This window comes from Lepisma saccharinum, chromosome 15, assembly GCF_977018435.1.
Source record: "Lepisma saccharinum chromosome 15, izLepSacc3.1, whole genome shotgun sequence".
NCBI classification, from domain to species: Eukaryota; Metazoa; Arthropoda; class Insecta; order Zygentoma; family Lepismatidae; genus Lepisma; species Lepisma saccharinum.
This window is the reverse complement of record NC_139243.1, coordinates 46,222,053-46,239,277: the sequence shown is the minus strand read 5'-3', so window position 1 is coordinate 46,239,277 and position 17,225 is coordinate 46,222,053. Positions and strand designations below refer to the sequence as shown.

The following is a 17,225-nucleotide window of genomic DNA, read 5'->3' as shown; positions in this document are numbered from 1 at the left end:
CACTTAGAGTTAATAATGAAGAAAGCTAACATATTGTGTGAAGGGCATTAGCTCTAGCATTTAGGTATCAATATCATGAAATAAATTTGTCACGTGATCCAAAATAAGGTTTATTTTTAAAATGATGAATTTATTTCACATTGATGTTTTCCTCCATTTTGAACATTTTCAAAATTGTATAGAACCCCCTGGTTGGCTGAAGACCATTGAGCGATCAGCTCACTATCTTACCACCAAATGTTCCAGATTCGAGCACTTCTCTGTCAGTGTCCTTTCATCTTTATTGTCATCATTTGCCAAAAGTAACAGAAAAACAACACTAAATAACAACATCAACCTACAGGGTGGTCCAAACAAAACTATACTCAAACGTTATTACCATGTTTATTTTGGGTATAGTTTTGCTTGGGCCACCATGTACAGAAGTATAGTTACAAAATTGTATAGAATACAATATATAGTAATATTGTAGGATAATCATATAAGCTCTCTGATTCAAAGGCCTAATATATATGTTTGATATCTACTCCATACTTAAAGAATGATACTTATTTTGAATACATGTCATATTTTTAATCTCATATTTGTTCTTAACCAATTGATGCAATTGATCTGCCTCTTCTTTATTATTGTTATAGTGGTATTTGTACTGCTTTAATAACTTTTAATGTTGTTCTTAGCAGTCATGTAATAAATAAAATAAAATATGGAATTTACCGAAGGTCAGAATAGAGTTAAATACTAGGGGGGATCGAAAAAAGCAAATTTTTTATGATGCTTTTGGGGTAGAACGGAAAAGTTGCCTCTATACATAAGTAACTTCTGTTCAAAATTTCACCACCCTAGGATAATGTCTTCTGTTCTGGCAAGGGACGTGAAATTTCAAAAATTTAGTAAAATCGGCAATTGTTTTTTTTTTTTTTGAATTTTTTTTCAAATTTCACAGCACTTTGCGGTAGTGTGCAAAAGTTGCACCTATGTATGGTTAATTACAGTGCAAAATTTGGCGCCCCACGGACAATATGTTCTGTTCTGGCAAGGAGCCTGAAATTACCCAAAAATCGACAAATACACTGTTTTTACATTATACTTTTAGATATAAATATGATTTATTAACAATTATGTTAGCAGCAGATTTTCCAGATTATCATTAACCACTAATTAATGATTATTAATTAATGATTATTAATTATTAATCTTTTTTTGTTACAGGTCGTGAACTGAGCTAGCAGTGAGCAACAAAACATGGCAAAATCTTCAAAATTTTCAAAGCGAGGAGCATTAGACTGCCCAATTTTCGGATCACCGACAGATTTTGCTGGGATGCTTCCAACAAAAGAGGATGTTATTAAATGCTGCATTTACGAAAGGTGGCATCTTGGATCTGAAACAACTGGTAACAAGGAACCCGCATTTTCTTACATCGCAGAGCAAGTTTGTGTAAAGCTGCAAATGCTGTATTCTGATGCTTCCATTCCGACAGTTTCAAAGAAACGTGTCCTTGATATGATTCATGCATATCACAAAAATGTATCGATATCAAGGCTGTTTATAAAAGAATAGAGAAAAGCATGGCAACTAAAGCAAGGGTGGAGAAGTTTAAAGAAGAATCATGCTTTCTTTTTGATATAGCAGCTTGTAAGTGCTCCACGTTTACAGACTGCAATTGCCCGAAGCAATCCAAGGTCCCCTTTAAGGAACAGACATTTCTTGCTGATCAGAGAACAAAGCGCCTAATGTGCATTGGATCACTCGATTTGCAAGAAACCAAAAAGCTCCAAGCACGTGCTGAAAGGAAGACAAAAAAATTCCTTCGTAGTTCTAAATCTACTGCGTCCTGCTCATCGCAGCCTGATGGTGATGAGCTCTCATCAACATCAACGTTATTAGAAGATGATGAGGCAATGGATGAGAATAAGGAACCTGAACCTGATGACTACCACTACAATCCCGGACCGTCGACTTCATCCTCTTCGCAAATGCGAAAGAAACTTTCAAATACCGCCTTAATAAGCCAAACATTTGGGGTATCGCTTCAAGCCACGGCTGCCATAGCTTCTAGCGTTCTGCACGACGTAGGCCTATCCTCTGAATCGGATACATCTTTAGTGATTGATAAGAACAAAATTGCTAGAGAAAGGTATCGAACCATGCAAGAGCTTAAAAGTGAGAGTTCGGACATTGACAATGATCATTTAACAGGTCTTTACTTCGATGGCCGACGTGACAAAACATTGTCAACAGAAAAGGAGGATGAAAAATACTACCAAAGAACAATTTTAGAGGAACACTATTCCTTGGTGAAACAACCAGGATCTAGCTACGTTGGTCATGTTACACCAGCTTCAGGATCAAGTCTGGCCATTGCTGAAAGTATTTACGACTATATCACAGCAGAAGTGCCCGGAGGTTTAAACCATATTCTTGTTCTAGGGTGTGATGGAACGGTCGTAAATACTGGAGTTCACAATGGGGCACTGCGTCGTCTTGAACTGAAGATCGGGATAGCTGTGCAATGGGCTGTTCGTCAACTACATTTCAACGAATTGCCTCTCCGCCACTTGTTCGAGTCCCTCGATGGTCCCACCTCCGGACCCAATTCCTACACTGGTTGCATTGGAAAATCTTTGAAGGCGTGTGAGCTGCTTCCAGTGGTAACATTTGAGCCAGTTAACTGCACCTTGCCATCAGATGATATATCCACTTTGAGTAAGGACCAGAAGTATCTGAGGGATATTGCTCTCGCCGTCAGCTCAGGCATGTGTCCTCCAGGTCTTGCTAAGCGCGATCCAGGTCCCCTAAACATGTCCCGCTGGTTGACAACAGCCAACAGGATATTAAGACTGTATGTTTCCACCACGGAACCATCAGACAACTTACGTACCATAGTAGAGTTCGTTATCAGGGTGTATGTGCCATCTTGGTTCCGCATCAAAATCCATCATTCAATTAAGGATGGAGCTCGGCATCTTTACCATTTCATTCAGTCATCCAGATACTTGGATCAAGTTAACCGCAACGTCATCGACCCAGTGATTTCTCGGAATGCTTACTTCGCATCTCCAGAAAACATTCTGCTCGCGATGCTGACTGATAAGAGAACACATATCAGAGCCCTTGGCATTCGAAGAGTCATAAAAGCACGAGAATCCAACGAGACGGTTGGACACGTTGGGATTACAAAGTTCGATATTCCAAAAATAAACTTCGAAGCAAACGACTATATCGAACTAATTGACTGGTCGTCCAACGAAGTAACTCCACCACCAATACTGAATGATGTGACTACGGAAGATTTGAAAAGTATGCTGAAAGAACCAATACCAATTGACTGGACTTTTACAAAGTTCCCATGCCACACACAAGCTGTGGAAAGAACCAGTGGCGTACGCAAGGGGGGGGGTTACGGGGTTTAAACCCCCCCCTTGAGCTTGTGAAATATTATGAAAAATGCTGTGGGAAAAAAATTAAATGGCCAATTTACCACAGTCTAAGATCTGGGACAATACTATTACTATAGCTACTACTACTACTACTACTACCACCACTAATAATAATAATAATAATTTTAATTATTATTTCCATATTTCCATGTAGCATGGAGAAAAGCACAGCATTCCAAGCACACGCGTCTTTCAGAGTGATGCCTTTAAAATAAGCACAAGTTCTTGAAAGTGAAATATGAGGGTAACTATGATTTAAAAGAGAAATAAAATGTTTTGTATTTCAGTTGCAACAATGTTCAATACTCTGGCGTACGCAGTTTTTTTTGGGGGGGGAGGGGCCGGAATAGTAAATGTGGATAACACATGGCTTCGTTTTGGAGGGCAGGATGCATAAAAAATAAAATATTTCGTATTCTTGGAGCTTTTCAGTCTATTAAAATTGTATTCAAAGACAAAAATGGTAATCGGGACTCACTTTAAAAGAGGTTTCGTATTTACACATTTTGATTTTTTAAAGTTCTTAATGGATTTTTATTTGAAAATTCTGATTTTCTCAAATTTTGGTAGGGGCTGTAGCATCATCGATAGAGGCATGCATATTTCGTTTTTGACAAAAAGAAAACGAAATTTGAAATAACACATTGCAATGTTAATTTTTAAGGTTTCTGAAAGGTGTGAGGTGCATTTTCCTACCCTGTTTTGTCACGAAATGATGCAAAATGAACTGCAAAATGCGAAGAAATAAGACTCTTAAACACGAAATTTACCGTTTATATACCTACGCGACACTTTCTGAAGTCTGAAGTATCCTGTGTGTTATGCAATTCACGGAAAATTGATTAATTTTGCTGTAAATATTTGAAAAGCAAAAATGGACTCCTCTATACAGGAATAAAGTTAATATTCTGGTAATGATTTAATGTGCTATTAGAAGGGATATGTTTATTTTGTGTAACAGTGCAGTTTTTAAATCGGGATTATATTCACATTTTTAAAACCAAAATGTAATTTTATATACCGCTTTTTCACCGCTATAACAGCGAAATTTCATTTTATTTACAGATTTTGAACCCGAAATTGACTCTGTTTTTATACTGAAATTTTGCTTTTTTATTTACCAAAAGTATGTGCCTCTAACCATCGGCCATGCCTCTACGTACGCCAGTGTTCATCGAACATGTATTTTTTTTGTGTGAACAATGAGAATTAACTAAAGAAAGTTCTTGGTTCGTTGTTAGAGGCTAATGTATAGACAAAGGCTAGGCGGACAAGAATACAGTCACCAGTCTGCCTTCCCATTGTATTATTTACCGCAGCACGTTTGAATGTCTCTCTTTAAAATGTCTCACCTTGTTGACTAGACAATTATTCAAACGATAATAAGCTTAACTTTTGGAAAATGTTTTGTTGGTAAGAACAGTGAGACAACCCAGATGTGAATTATCGGGGACATTTATGCGGGGAAGAAGCCGGAAAAATTCCAACCAATTTCGGGAATCGAACCCGGATCTCCCGCTTGATTGTCAGATGCTCTACCGACCAGACCACCGCAGCTTCTTGGCTGAGTTCCATACTTTAATTATTTCAATTTATTTTAATATATTTTCTTGTTTTATGGATTTTCTTCACACTTAAAATGTCTCACCTCGTTGACCAGACAAAAAACAAAAAAACAAAAACAAAAAAATGCTCCCAGGATTTGATAAAAATTGAATGATTAGAAAGTAATTTCTTTCTATTGTTTTCATAAATGGTATATTTATGTAGATCTCTACTACATAATAGTAGTAGTGGTATTAGTAGTATTATTAGTAGTAATTCAGCTAATTAATTAACTATAAGTATTATTAATTAATTGTGATTATTATTATTTAATTAAAGTATAATAAATCAAAGATAATGTGAATTTGGAGAAAGTTTTAGAAATAACCCCCCCCCTTGACGAAATCCTGCGTACGCTACTGGAAAGAACAGTAAAATTGGTTACGGAGGCCTCAAAGAAAGTGTGTGGTCATAAAAAACGGGATGGATTTATTCGCTGCACTCTGAAATCGAGAAAGGCCATGCCTGAATTTAGGTGCAAGAGACAGTACAAAACCTAAAGACACATATTTTACATTATTATTACCTACAAAACACACATTTTCATACTTTTAATTTTGAATACTTATTTCTTAATTCTTATATCTAATAGTATGCGAGTGTATGACAATTCTGGTTTATGTTTAATAAATGTTAGTTAAATAATGAAAAAACAGTGTATTTGTCGATTTTTGTGTAATTTCAGGCTCCTTGCCAGAACAGAACATATTGTCCGTGGGGCGCCAAATTTTGCACTGTAATTAACCATACATAGGTGCAACTTTTGCACACTACCGAAAAGTGCTGTGAAATTTGAAAAAAATTTCAAAAAAAATAAAAAAATTGCCGATTTTACTAAATTTTTGAAATTTCACGTCCCTTGCCAGAAGACATTATCCTAGGGTGGTGAAATTTTGAACAGAAGTTACTTATGTATAGAGGCAACTTTTCCGTTCTACCCCAAAAGCATCATAAAAAATTTGCTTTTTTCGATACCCCCTATTAAATACATTAAAACACAATGACTAGCTCTTGTAGAGAAGACAAGGTGAAATAAAGTTAAAGAGGAATAATAATACTTGAAAACTAAAATGTTGTACTAAATTTCTCTACGTCAACTGATTGATTCAACTGACTTCTATTACCTTTTCCATTTCTCTTATGAAAGATGCTTCTCACAACATCACAGTGGTTGCCATCTCCTCCACAAACCCCGCACTGGTCCTCCATGGCATCCGAGTCCAATGTCCAATCACAACCCACATGCTGAGATAAAGAAAATATATATAAAAAAAAGTATTGTGATAATGTCACAAGGTGGTAGCCTATATGTATTTTTAAGTTGAATTTCTAATGGGAAGTAATTAGTAATGCTAGCAGAGTGTTGATGTAGGATTTATCCTTTGTCTCCAAGGTGCAATTCTTAATTAAAATAATGAAATATGTATAAAATATTTTACTAGCACAATGACATCCTCAATAGTAAATGATAATGAAGACCCACATAGACAAAAGCGGGAAAAGGAGCTGTGGTAGTCCATTCCACATTGGAAAGTACATACACACGAGCATCTTGTAAAAATGTTATTGAAGCTATCAGTAAAGGAAGGAATCACAGAGTAGCATTGGAACACACGCCAGAAATTAAGAAATATGTCAAGCATGGGCGTCCGGAAGGGGGGCAAGGAGGGCCGTGCCCCCCCCTGGAAAATGAAAGTCAACCAAAAAATATGTATTTCATACATATAATTTAATTTTAGCGACAATAATATGTGTTAATTATTGCATGAACACCATACATTCAAATTTAAGCAATGTTTTTTAGGGAACAACACTATTTTTGGGGAAAATTTGCCTTCGTTTGCCCCCCCTGAAAAAAAATACCTTCCTTGCCCCTCCCTGGAAAATATCCTGCGGACGTCCATGATGTCAAGACAAAACTATTGAAATTATCATGGAATTAATTTACGTATTTGGATAAATCAATTCATGCCATAATGTTGTTAGTTTCTCACAGTGGTGTTCGAGGGGGGCTAGTGGGGATCATACATTCCCTTTTGGCTCAGTATTATTAAAAATAAGAGCATCAAAGGCAGGAAAGAATTGCAAAATGAGGGCTGACTACTTAAAGAAAAAGTAATCCCCCTCCCCTTTCGAAAATCCTGGGTATGCCACTGGTTTCTCATCAAGTAGGAAAGAAAAGTTTAGATAATTCTTGTTAGGAAACCTGATGGTAAGAGACCTGTAGGAAGGCCAAGACGAAGATGGAGGGATAACGTTGAGATGGACCTAAAGGAAATCAGTCAGGATGGAAAAGATTGGATTGATTTTGCCCAGGATAGGGACAGATGGAAGGCTCGTGTTGCTGCAGCCATAAACCTTCGGGTTTAGAAATGCTAGAAAGTGAGTGAGTTACTTAGGCTGAGTACCTTTCAGCCTTGAAGATCTGATGAATTAAGAACTTGCAAGTAAAGAAACCACCTGTTAATGACATGTTATGAACTAGATGAGTTGATAGCAATGAGTGGATACCCAAACTTCAACCCATTCAAGTGATGTAACAGCACTGCTGTTTTTGTTTCTTAATGACTAAAAAAGTCGTAATGATGTGACATGGGTTCGACGTCACTCAAAAAACGGAAAATCTTCTGAAAACACTAACTTTTGCATATTGATATTGAACATACGTACCGGTTTCGCAGTAGATAGTGCTACACTAACCCGATTCTTCGCCTTTCATTTTTTATTACCATTTATTTTAATAGCAATATCCATATACATGTATTCCAGTGGCGTGGCATGGAATTTTTAAAAGTGTTACCGGTTATCAGTAGGACATTTAAGGGAGGAGCCGTAAGATTTGGGCGCCTCCCCACCTCATGCCCCCCCCCCCCCCAATTTCTTCCAAGTAGTTCGTATAATATTATTCTGGTCCGTCTGCAATTCAATACTAGATTTTGGTAAAGTTATTAATCAGGAAAAAGAATGTTGGCATAAGGACTAAAGTGAAATCGCAAACATTGGTTGTTGACACAATGAACAGCCTAATAGAGAAATACGTAATTTGATACTTACAGAAACATAGAAGGCTAATTATAGAGCAGATCAATCCGACGACTCTTCTTTGAAAATAGTTCTATGATGCTGGGGTCCCGGGTTCGAATCCTGGCTTGGGCATGGACGTTTTTGATGTCTATTCATCAATTTCATCATATCATTACTCATCCCCATCTTCGCAAATTAGCCAAAAGTGTCACAAGCGAAGTTAAATAAATCAAATCAAAAAAGTTCTGTGATGCTGTCATAAAATGAAGTTTTTCATTTGAATTTTAATTTTTGGTGCGTCATGATCCTGAAGTTTTCCATGTTATCCACACCTGAATTCCACACGTTTTTTCCACCCGAAAATAGAGTACATGGCCAACAAAACAGTTTTGACAACTGCACACATCCACATAACCACGGATAGTCGTTATACTACGAAACATTGAAATGTCGGTCATATCCAGCAGACGACTTGGTTTTTAAATCGTTCAAAATAGGAGTTGGCCTTCCTTTCGTCACAATTTCGCTTTTATTCTGCAAAAGAACGCGAACCGAAAGGTTGCTTCAAAATATCTTCTATCGCACAATTACACACACTGTTCAGATAGGATAAACCCGCCACCTCGGAACTCGGAGCAAGCTCCATTCCCCTTGTTAATTAAAACTCCCACTGCACAGTCCCTCCCGCCAACAGTTGTTTACTTTTCTAACACGTAAAGCACCCCATCTTCCTTGTCCCCTCTCCTCTCAGCACAGGCGCTTCCCCAATAGCCAATATTTGCTTCGAAACCTTACACTGCAAGAAGTCCAGTTCTACTACTGTTGCCATCTTAGTTCTTTTGAAACCAGATTTGCCCAAATCGCGAAACTTTTGGTTTCAAATAAGACGTATGTACTGTAGAGTAGATGTAGTCTTCATCTGTTTCCTAACTACTCCCACTCCCATGTTTCGCTAAATCCACAGAAATCTAATTTCTGACAACACTACTATTTCGTATATTTTACGTTCCTTGCTACCTTTAAGGCTTTCGATTTATAGGATAATCGTAATCGTGACGATGAGGATGCATGCTGAATTATTAAAAAAAATATTGTTATTAATTTGTGTATGTAATTATTTATTTTTTATAATTATGTAAGTAAAAGAATAACAACAAACATTGAAATAAGCATTTCTTGCTGAGAATTCGAACCTGCGACACCTGACACTTCAGAACGAGCTAAGATAACAATCGGGAAATTATGCTTCTAAGTAATGTTTTCACCTAAAACCAGTGCTGCTACCTCAAAAACTTTGCTTCAATCCGAAATTATCGCATTCCTGCGACAACGTATGTCAATCTCAATCGGCCCTTTCAAAAATTATCACAAATTCCTGTAAACGAAATAATATTATATGGGTGAAATATAGAATTTTAGGTTGACATTTTTAGAAGGACAGCGCCCTTGACCATCCCCATCCCTCTCCTCTCCTCTCCTTCTCGCCCATGATGTCGAAAAAGGACAAGGAGGACTTTCGTAATCACTGATATTTAGTGTAAATACAAAATATCACTTGGTAGTTTGCTTTTCCCCAGTGTGATTTGATTTGGCATTTTAAGTCCACTTCATCACAGTAAGGCTAATCGGGACTGGAACTACAGTTTAAAGTGGGATCCGAACCACTTGTACCTCCACCAGGTATCGAACCCGGGACCCCTTGATTACAAAGCGGCAACGCTACCACTGCGCCATCGTTCCCCAGTGTGAGTGGATACCTTCAGAGTAAGATAGACCCGATTAGGCGACTTAGCTCTTTTCTGTCAATTCAATATGGCAACACTGATCTGTATCCGGTAAGGATCACCGGCAATTGTGGCGGCTAAACAGGCATGGCAATAACCTGCCTCCTCCTCCCTCCCGCCGTCAGACTTTGCCGCAACGCAAAGTCTTCCTTGCGTGGGCTCAGGGCCCTTTCCTCATGTTGCCTCAGGAGGGTACCGGAACAGTTCTCCTCTTCGCTTTTGCCGGTGTCAGAAAAATGTCAGTCTGCAATATTTACTTTACGCCAATATTACCAGCTTATGTATGTAATAATATTTTAAGACAGGTTCTTCAATTCTTTGTATTTTGCTGTTACCTGCTTTAACAGCGGCTACATGCACTACGCCTCTGAATGTATTCAAAATACCGAACTGGGTTCAGTGGTTCCAGGCTAGCCACAACTATATGAAGACGATAAGAGAGTCATCATGTTGGGAGGCTCCACCTTCAAATGACTGCCTTAAAATGCATGGCGGTGTTTTTACTGGAGGGGCCTAGATTTTCTCAAACCCTTCTATGTTGATTCCATTTCGTTTGTTGCACCATTTTAAACAATTTTTGGGGAAAAGTTACAATATGACATAACTGTTAATAATAAGTAACGCAAGTTCAAAACTCTAGAAAAGTAGATGCAAAATCCTAGCACAATTTAGAAGCATTTAGCATAATTTCAAAGCATCACTTTTTATTATCGTCAATCCAACGACAGGGAGGGGGAAGAAAAACGAATTTCTTGAAAAATCTGAAATATCGTTATGTTATTCTATTATTTTCGTCAGTTTTTATAGGTTCACATTTAAATGTTTCATAGTTCAAAATGAAGAGGATGGAAAAGATTGGATTGATCTTGCCCAGGATAGGAACAAATGGAAGGCTTGTGTTGCTGCAGCCATATACCTTCGGGTTTAAGAAGGCTAGAGAGTTAGATAGTTAGTTAGTTAATTGAAGCTTTATTGCTAGTTATAAGTGTCTCTCTGGAGTGATGACTACATATTATGCAGTTCTAAATTATGTAACATTCTCCACTCACCTGTACGGACAATCTGCAGCTAACATTCTAAATGCAATGGATAGTACAAGCAATACGTGTGAATGTAATTGAACGCATTTATCAAACCTTTCTCGGTTACCATAACATATTCCTACACTCCGCAAGAGCCACGAGTCACCACTGCTCACTCCACCTCCGTCTTGGCCTTCCTACAGGTCTCTTACCATCAGGTTTCCCAACAAGAATCCTGTAAACTCTTCTTTCCTCTCGCATTAGGTCCATCTGAACGTTATCCCTCCATCTTCGTCTTGCCCTTCCTACAGGACTCTTACCATCAGGTTTCCCAACAAGAATCCTGTAAACTCTTCTTTCCTCTCGCATTAGGTCCATCTGAACGTTATCCCTCCATCTTCGTCTTGCCCTTCCTACAGGACTCTTACCATCAGGTTTCCCAACAAGAATCCTGTAAACTCTTCTTTCCTCTCGCATTAGGTCCATCTGAACGTTATCCCTCCATCTTCGTCTTGCCCTTCCTACAGGACTCTTACCATCAGGTTTTCCAACAAGAATTCTGTAAACTCTTGTTTCCTCTCCCATTCGTGTCGCATGGCCTCTCCACCTAAGTCTTCTTGATTTAATCATTCTAATAATATCTGGACATGGATACATATTATGCAGTTCTAAATTATGTAACATTCACATTCTCCACTCACCTGTATGGGTAGTCTGTAAGAACTATAACATTATTTTTGTCAAAATACAAAGGTGTAATTTAAGTGCCTAAAAATGGCGTCGTAAGCGTCATAAACTCACCCTGCAAATCCCTCCAATGCAGACATCATTGGTTCCTCTCCTGCAAGACGTTCCATCCCTCACGACTGGCTCCAGTTTTGCAATGGTCGAGTTGCTAATGCAAATCAGAGCACATGGATTTTCTGGAAGTAAACATATAAAATTACATGTGTAAATAAAATATATATAAAATTAGGGTAACATTACTCGAAATTTTCATGCAAATAATTTTATGAAGTAAACACGAAAATGAACCATTCCGGGTTCGAATTCCGGTCTGGCCATGAGTATTCTTTGTGAGTGTCCATCAAGTTCATCACTCATCATCGCGACTAGCCAAAAGTGGCAGAAAAGCGAAGTAAAATAAACCAAACCAATAAAAATAAAATCGCACTTTCATCTAAGAGCATTAAGCAGAACATGTTGAAGGTTAAAATAAAGAATTATGCGAGGTTCTAAATTGGTGTTCCTTGGTTCGACGTTCATTACATTTAATTACAAAATTCTAAAAGTTTGAAAGTGGTCATTTTTAGTCATAGCCAATAACATTCTCTGTCATAATTCGATTTCGGTTTATTTTTCATTGACTCTTGACACTGTTGTGAATTTGTATTCTTTCAAATAAAATAATATTACCAAAGGTGCCGCAAGGTTTTATTCTCAGCGGGGGCAGAATCATAGAAACCTTTATTACCACTACTACTACTACTTTACAAATCATACAATTCAAATTGAATTGAAAATACATAGGATGTAAGAGAAAATTAATGAAAATAGGCACAATTTCCACAGGAATTAAATTACAGACTAGAGACGATGCGCTTTTGTTTAAAGCCTCGCATCTTCTTCGAAATCCCATCTTTACATTGATGTACGAAACGGATCACAATTTTGTTTCATAACTGCTATCACACCTTGCGGTGGAAAATTCAATGCTTTTAAATAGGAGAAAAACACGTGACCGTTTTATTTGGTCTCGAATCGTACTTTTTCGTCTGCTGTGACGTCATTGCTAATATGGTCCATCGCGGCCAGCGCTCAAAACAAGATGGCGCGTGCTAACGTCTCCTGGGAATCTAAAAAAATGTACCCTGTATACCACTCCATGTGTCTAGTGCAGGAAATGAAACGAAATCACTTTCCCTAAAGTACTATAGTGTCATTATAACTTTATTCAAATCTTGGAAAAAAGGGGGGGAACGAAGTTTCATTCTTTCAAGCAAATGAAACCTGCGATCTTCAGCGGATGTAAAAATCCGCTGATACGAATTCTTTCGGAATCGCAGGAAAGATGCTGCAAACACAGCTTTACGCTGAAAGCGCCGTTATTGAGAGTCGCGGTCTCTCAACGGCCGAAATTCGAATTTCGTTTAAATAGCTCGGGAGAATATTTCTTCAAACAGTCGGTATCTGAAATCTATCGCGTGCACAGTGGGTGCCACGGAATTATACAAGTTGTTGAACTAAGGAAGTTATGGCGTGAATAGTTGTATCCTCCGACTTAAAGTCGGATTACCGAACATTACAAAAGGAGTTACAGCAAGCAGTAGTACACTATCGGAAAGGAGTTTTATTTCAGGAGAGTTCATCAGAGTTTCATAAAAGAACCAGCGAGTCGATCGTCACTTCGAGATCTACAGGCAACGAACGTTCCTCTATTCTTGTCTTTCATTCTCTCACACCCCTGCCAGACCACTCAATTGTAGTGTTTAAAGTTAATCGTGAGTGTTGTTCTTATTTCACGGGGCTAGCTCCCTTGCTTAGTTAAATGTAGACGTAGCTCTTCAGAGCTATACCACCTTACGTACACCTCTCGCAGCCCATTAACTTCGAATATCAAGCTTCACGTAGCCCATCTACGATCCGTTAATCTGAAAGAAACGGGAGTTTGTACGTGGTGGAGATGCTGGGCACTCCTTGGCACCAACTACCGAAATCATAGAACCCGTATCAAGAATGAAATTATACGGTTTACCTGCCTGCAATACGCTAATAGATACCAACTCGGAGTTTGGGAACATCTGAACGGATATACAGTTAACATCTGAAGGTGTTGGCATGTATCTTCCCCCTGTCGCTAGTGGCCGTTTTAAATTATTTTCCCTGGCCTGGCAAACATCGGCTGTGCGATGGAGGTAAGAACCTCGAGAACATGGAATTCCGTCTCGGCGTTCCCCTTGCTCCACTCGCGGCGATGATGAATGAAAACGCGGGGGCTGGAAACGTGAGTTTCCGTCCGGCCACTGCTGTCTTCGGTCATGTCGGGAAGACCTGTTGAAATCGTGAAACTGCGGGCGATACTGGCCTTGGCCGCGATGCGAAAAAGCTCTCGGGTTATAAAAAGAACCTCTGGAGGACTGGGCGCTCCTTACATCAGGCGGCTGCTGGCGGTGAGAAGCACTGGAAAGTGCATCGATCCCCCGAGACAAGTTCTTTAACTGTTCTCCGACACCGGTCTCATTAGACGGAGGTCTCGGGTTCGAGTTCCCTTCGTAGTTATGTTTGAGTTAGTCAAGCTCAGCTTGAAGGGCTGCGACTTTCTGTTCAAGGTCCGGGGTTTCACCGGTCCGTGGGAGATCCTGAGCCGGCGCCGCCCATATGTTACCGTACTTGTCGATAGTCTTTTGTTCCCATAAAACATTGAGCAGAGCAGACAATCTCTGTAAAGATGGACAGCAATTTGAAGAATGTTGGGGAGAATTACTGCTTTGTGCTTTTATGAAAAATTAAAAAAAATGTATGGACAAGAGATTGACTCGAAAAAAAAATCAATGCGTACTGAACAAGTTTGTTAATTAACTCGGGTATGCATATTCATACATGAGATTCGCAGGATTCATTCATGTTTTTTTTTTTTAAATCAAATCAAACATTTAATTTAATACACTTGTAATAATAAGGATTTTCATTTTCGGCTAATCATATTTGTCACGTACGCATCTCATCACTTTGCATAAATACCTAAATATTAATGAACTGAACACTAATCTCACGAAGCAAGTCATCTCTTTCGTTTTTTTATATAGAGAAACTATCAAAAACAGCCAGCACTCGGAAACCACAGACAAAAAATTCCCCTTTGCAAACTCACAGATTATCTTCACATGGCCAAACTTTGCTCTGATTGGCTGTTCCACAGAATCCAGTCGAGGAAAGCCAGTAGCAATTAGAACATGTCCTATTCCTCCAAACCAGACAAGCAACCAGTCAGGCAGCCATCACATCCGGGCAGATAGCGAGTTGAAAGCCAACTAACTGGATATCCAGTTCCGTGTGATTCGGCCTTAAGCTACCCTTGCACTATTTTATGTATACAAAATATAAAGTACTGTAATCAAAAACCAAGTTGACTTCCATGCTTTAGAGATTAGAGTATAGTTTTGCAAAAATAGGGGTTCAGGGGTGCAATAGATGGTTATTATCGGATGTCGTTATAATTCCTCCAATTGCCACGGTAGACTGAACGATCAGATATGAGGAGTAACGTAAATAAGCAATGAAACAATAACTTATTCTCTCAAGAGATCTGGGATTCGATTCCGTTTTGAGGCATAATTCACAGTGGTTCGGATCCAAATGTAAGCATGGCCTCTCCGATGGCGCAGTGGTAGCGTCGTTGCCTCACCATCAAGGGGTTCTAAGGTTCAAAACCAGGTAGACACACATAGTGGCTCGGAACCCACTTTAAACTGTAGGTCAAGTCGCAATTAGCCTTACTGTGCATAAAGTTGACTTAAAACACCAACTCAATCAATCAATCAACCAAATTTAAATGTAGGCCCAGTTTAGCTTATCATGAGCATAAAGTGAGCTTAAATCAAACTTTAAAATAACTGTTAAACTTTGGTGATAAAAGACAGAGAATATTTCAATTTTGAAAAATATTAAGCACAATAAGATATCCAAAAATCTGTCAGTTGGGAGAGGCGATAGTCCCTATAGCCCTCACCGTGGATCCACCACGAGCATAAACTGGATTGGTTCTTCCAACTGAAGTTGAATCCATGAAGGCTAAAGTGACTTTGGCTAACGAAAGCTGGAAAGATTTTCCACAACTTACCTGTTCGATATCTAAAGATAATCTCTTCATAATTATTTCTTTTTAAAATCAATCGTACCTTGAACAGCCATGTATGGTTTCCATTTAAATCCTCTAACCCCACTGTAGATGATGCTGTTGTATTCCTCGCACTGCACTGCACGGAATGAACGCTCTTCTGGATTGCATCTCTGTGGTGAAAGAAAGATATTGGTTAATGACAGATATCATGAATCAAAGTGACAGAAACTTTCAATAGTATCAGCGGCGGTTTGTGGCTCTGAAGTTAGGTGGAGGGCTAGCAGAAAACTAGATCAATAGTTACACACAGTGGCGGCGATTAGGAGCAGTTGCCCCCACTTTTCGCAACTTTTGCCTCTGAACTATGCTAAACCTCATCTACAAAGGGAAATATACTTTCTTTGCCCCCCAGTTTTGGCACCTTGCCCCCCCCCCCCCCGGTTTTGGAGCCCAATCGCCGCAACTGGTATAATATGGTCAGCAGAATCTGAATGTTTGTTTAGCGATAGCGTTATATTAAGAAAATCAGCGAATCCTTCTTTATTCCAGAATTTTTTATTGTTAAAAAAACAGCATAGCTACGAAAACAAGTTCTTGATTTGTTGAAAAGATTCTCTTGTGCTATCGATCAGGTGAGTTCTGGAAATGATTCCAAGCTTTCAAGAAATAACGTAACTCTCATCTTCTACCCTGAAGATGAGAGTGACGTTCACTCTCGAAAGTTTGGAATCGTTTCCAAAACTCACCTGGTCGATAGCCCGAGAGAATGTTTCCATCATTCGTCGCCAGGAAAGCTTCAAGACTTACTTCTTGATTTGTTTTTTTAAGTCTACTTTATGCACAGAAAGGCTAATCGGGACTGCTTGTGCCCTTGATCACAAGACGACGACGTTACCATTGCGTTATCGGGGAGGCCACACAAAATAAGTTCTACAGAATTGGCGAGGTGGAGCATAAAGTTTTACACCCACTGAGATACGGAAAAAAGCCGCAAAAGATCGCATCAGACCCGTTTCCGGCGTCTCAGTGGGTCATAACCTGCATACTTCTGGCACGGAAATTCCCGCTTCGTTTCGGCGCGTTTCCCTGTAGTGGGCGTTACACAATTTGATTTCAGTAGAAGCAGGCAACAGAAGTTCTGTTGCTTTCTGTTTTCGCGTTTCTCCGTGTCTCAATGGGCGTTAGCTTAACCCAGGAAATTCCGTAAACCACGATCGTTTAAAATTCACACTGCAGCACTTATTGGATTTCTTAATTTCCTTACTATAACCTGACAAGTTAACTCCCAATGTGCGCAGATCGCTGCGGAGCACTTCCTATTACGTCATCCTCCCCACCACTCTTGCACGTACTGGTCTGGCCTTGAGAGCAGTGGCGGATTAAGCTTCCTCGCCGCCCCTAGGCACAAACTTAATGTGCGCCCTTCCCAAAGAAAAGTAGTAACTTATTTGCACTGACCCAGTACGTAAGTTCCGTCTGAATATGTGATTGAAAATGGTTCCCCAAG

The 17,225-nt window shown here is 39.1% G+C and overlaps 1 protein-coding gene across 1 annotated transcript in view; it reads right to left on the bottom strand.

The window, feature by feature from the left end:
• The window catches only part of LOC145999229 (A disintegrin and metalloproteinase with thrombospondin motifs 7-like), a 74,993-nt gene that overhangs the window by 23,398 nt on the left and 34,370 nt on the right, over positions 1-17,225 (bottom strand). The window contains exons 11-13 of the mRNA XM_083136164.1: positions 15,777-15,888; positions 11,680-11,801; positions 6,173-6,293 (exon numbers count right to left, since the gene is read on the bottom strand). Coding sequence (XP_082992290.1) covers positions 6,173-6,293; positions 11,680-11,801; positions 15,777-15,888 — 355 coding nt within the window. The remainder of the gene's footprint in view (positions 1-6,172; positions 6,294-11,679; positions 11,802-15,776; positions 15,889-17,225) is intronic.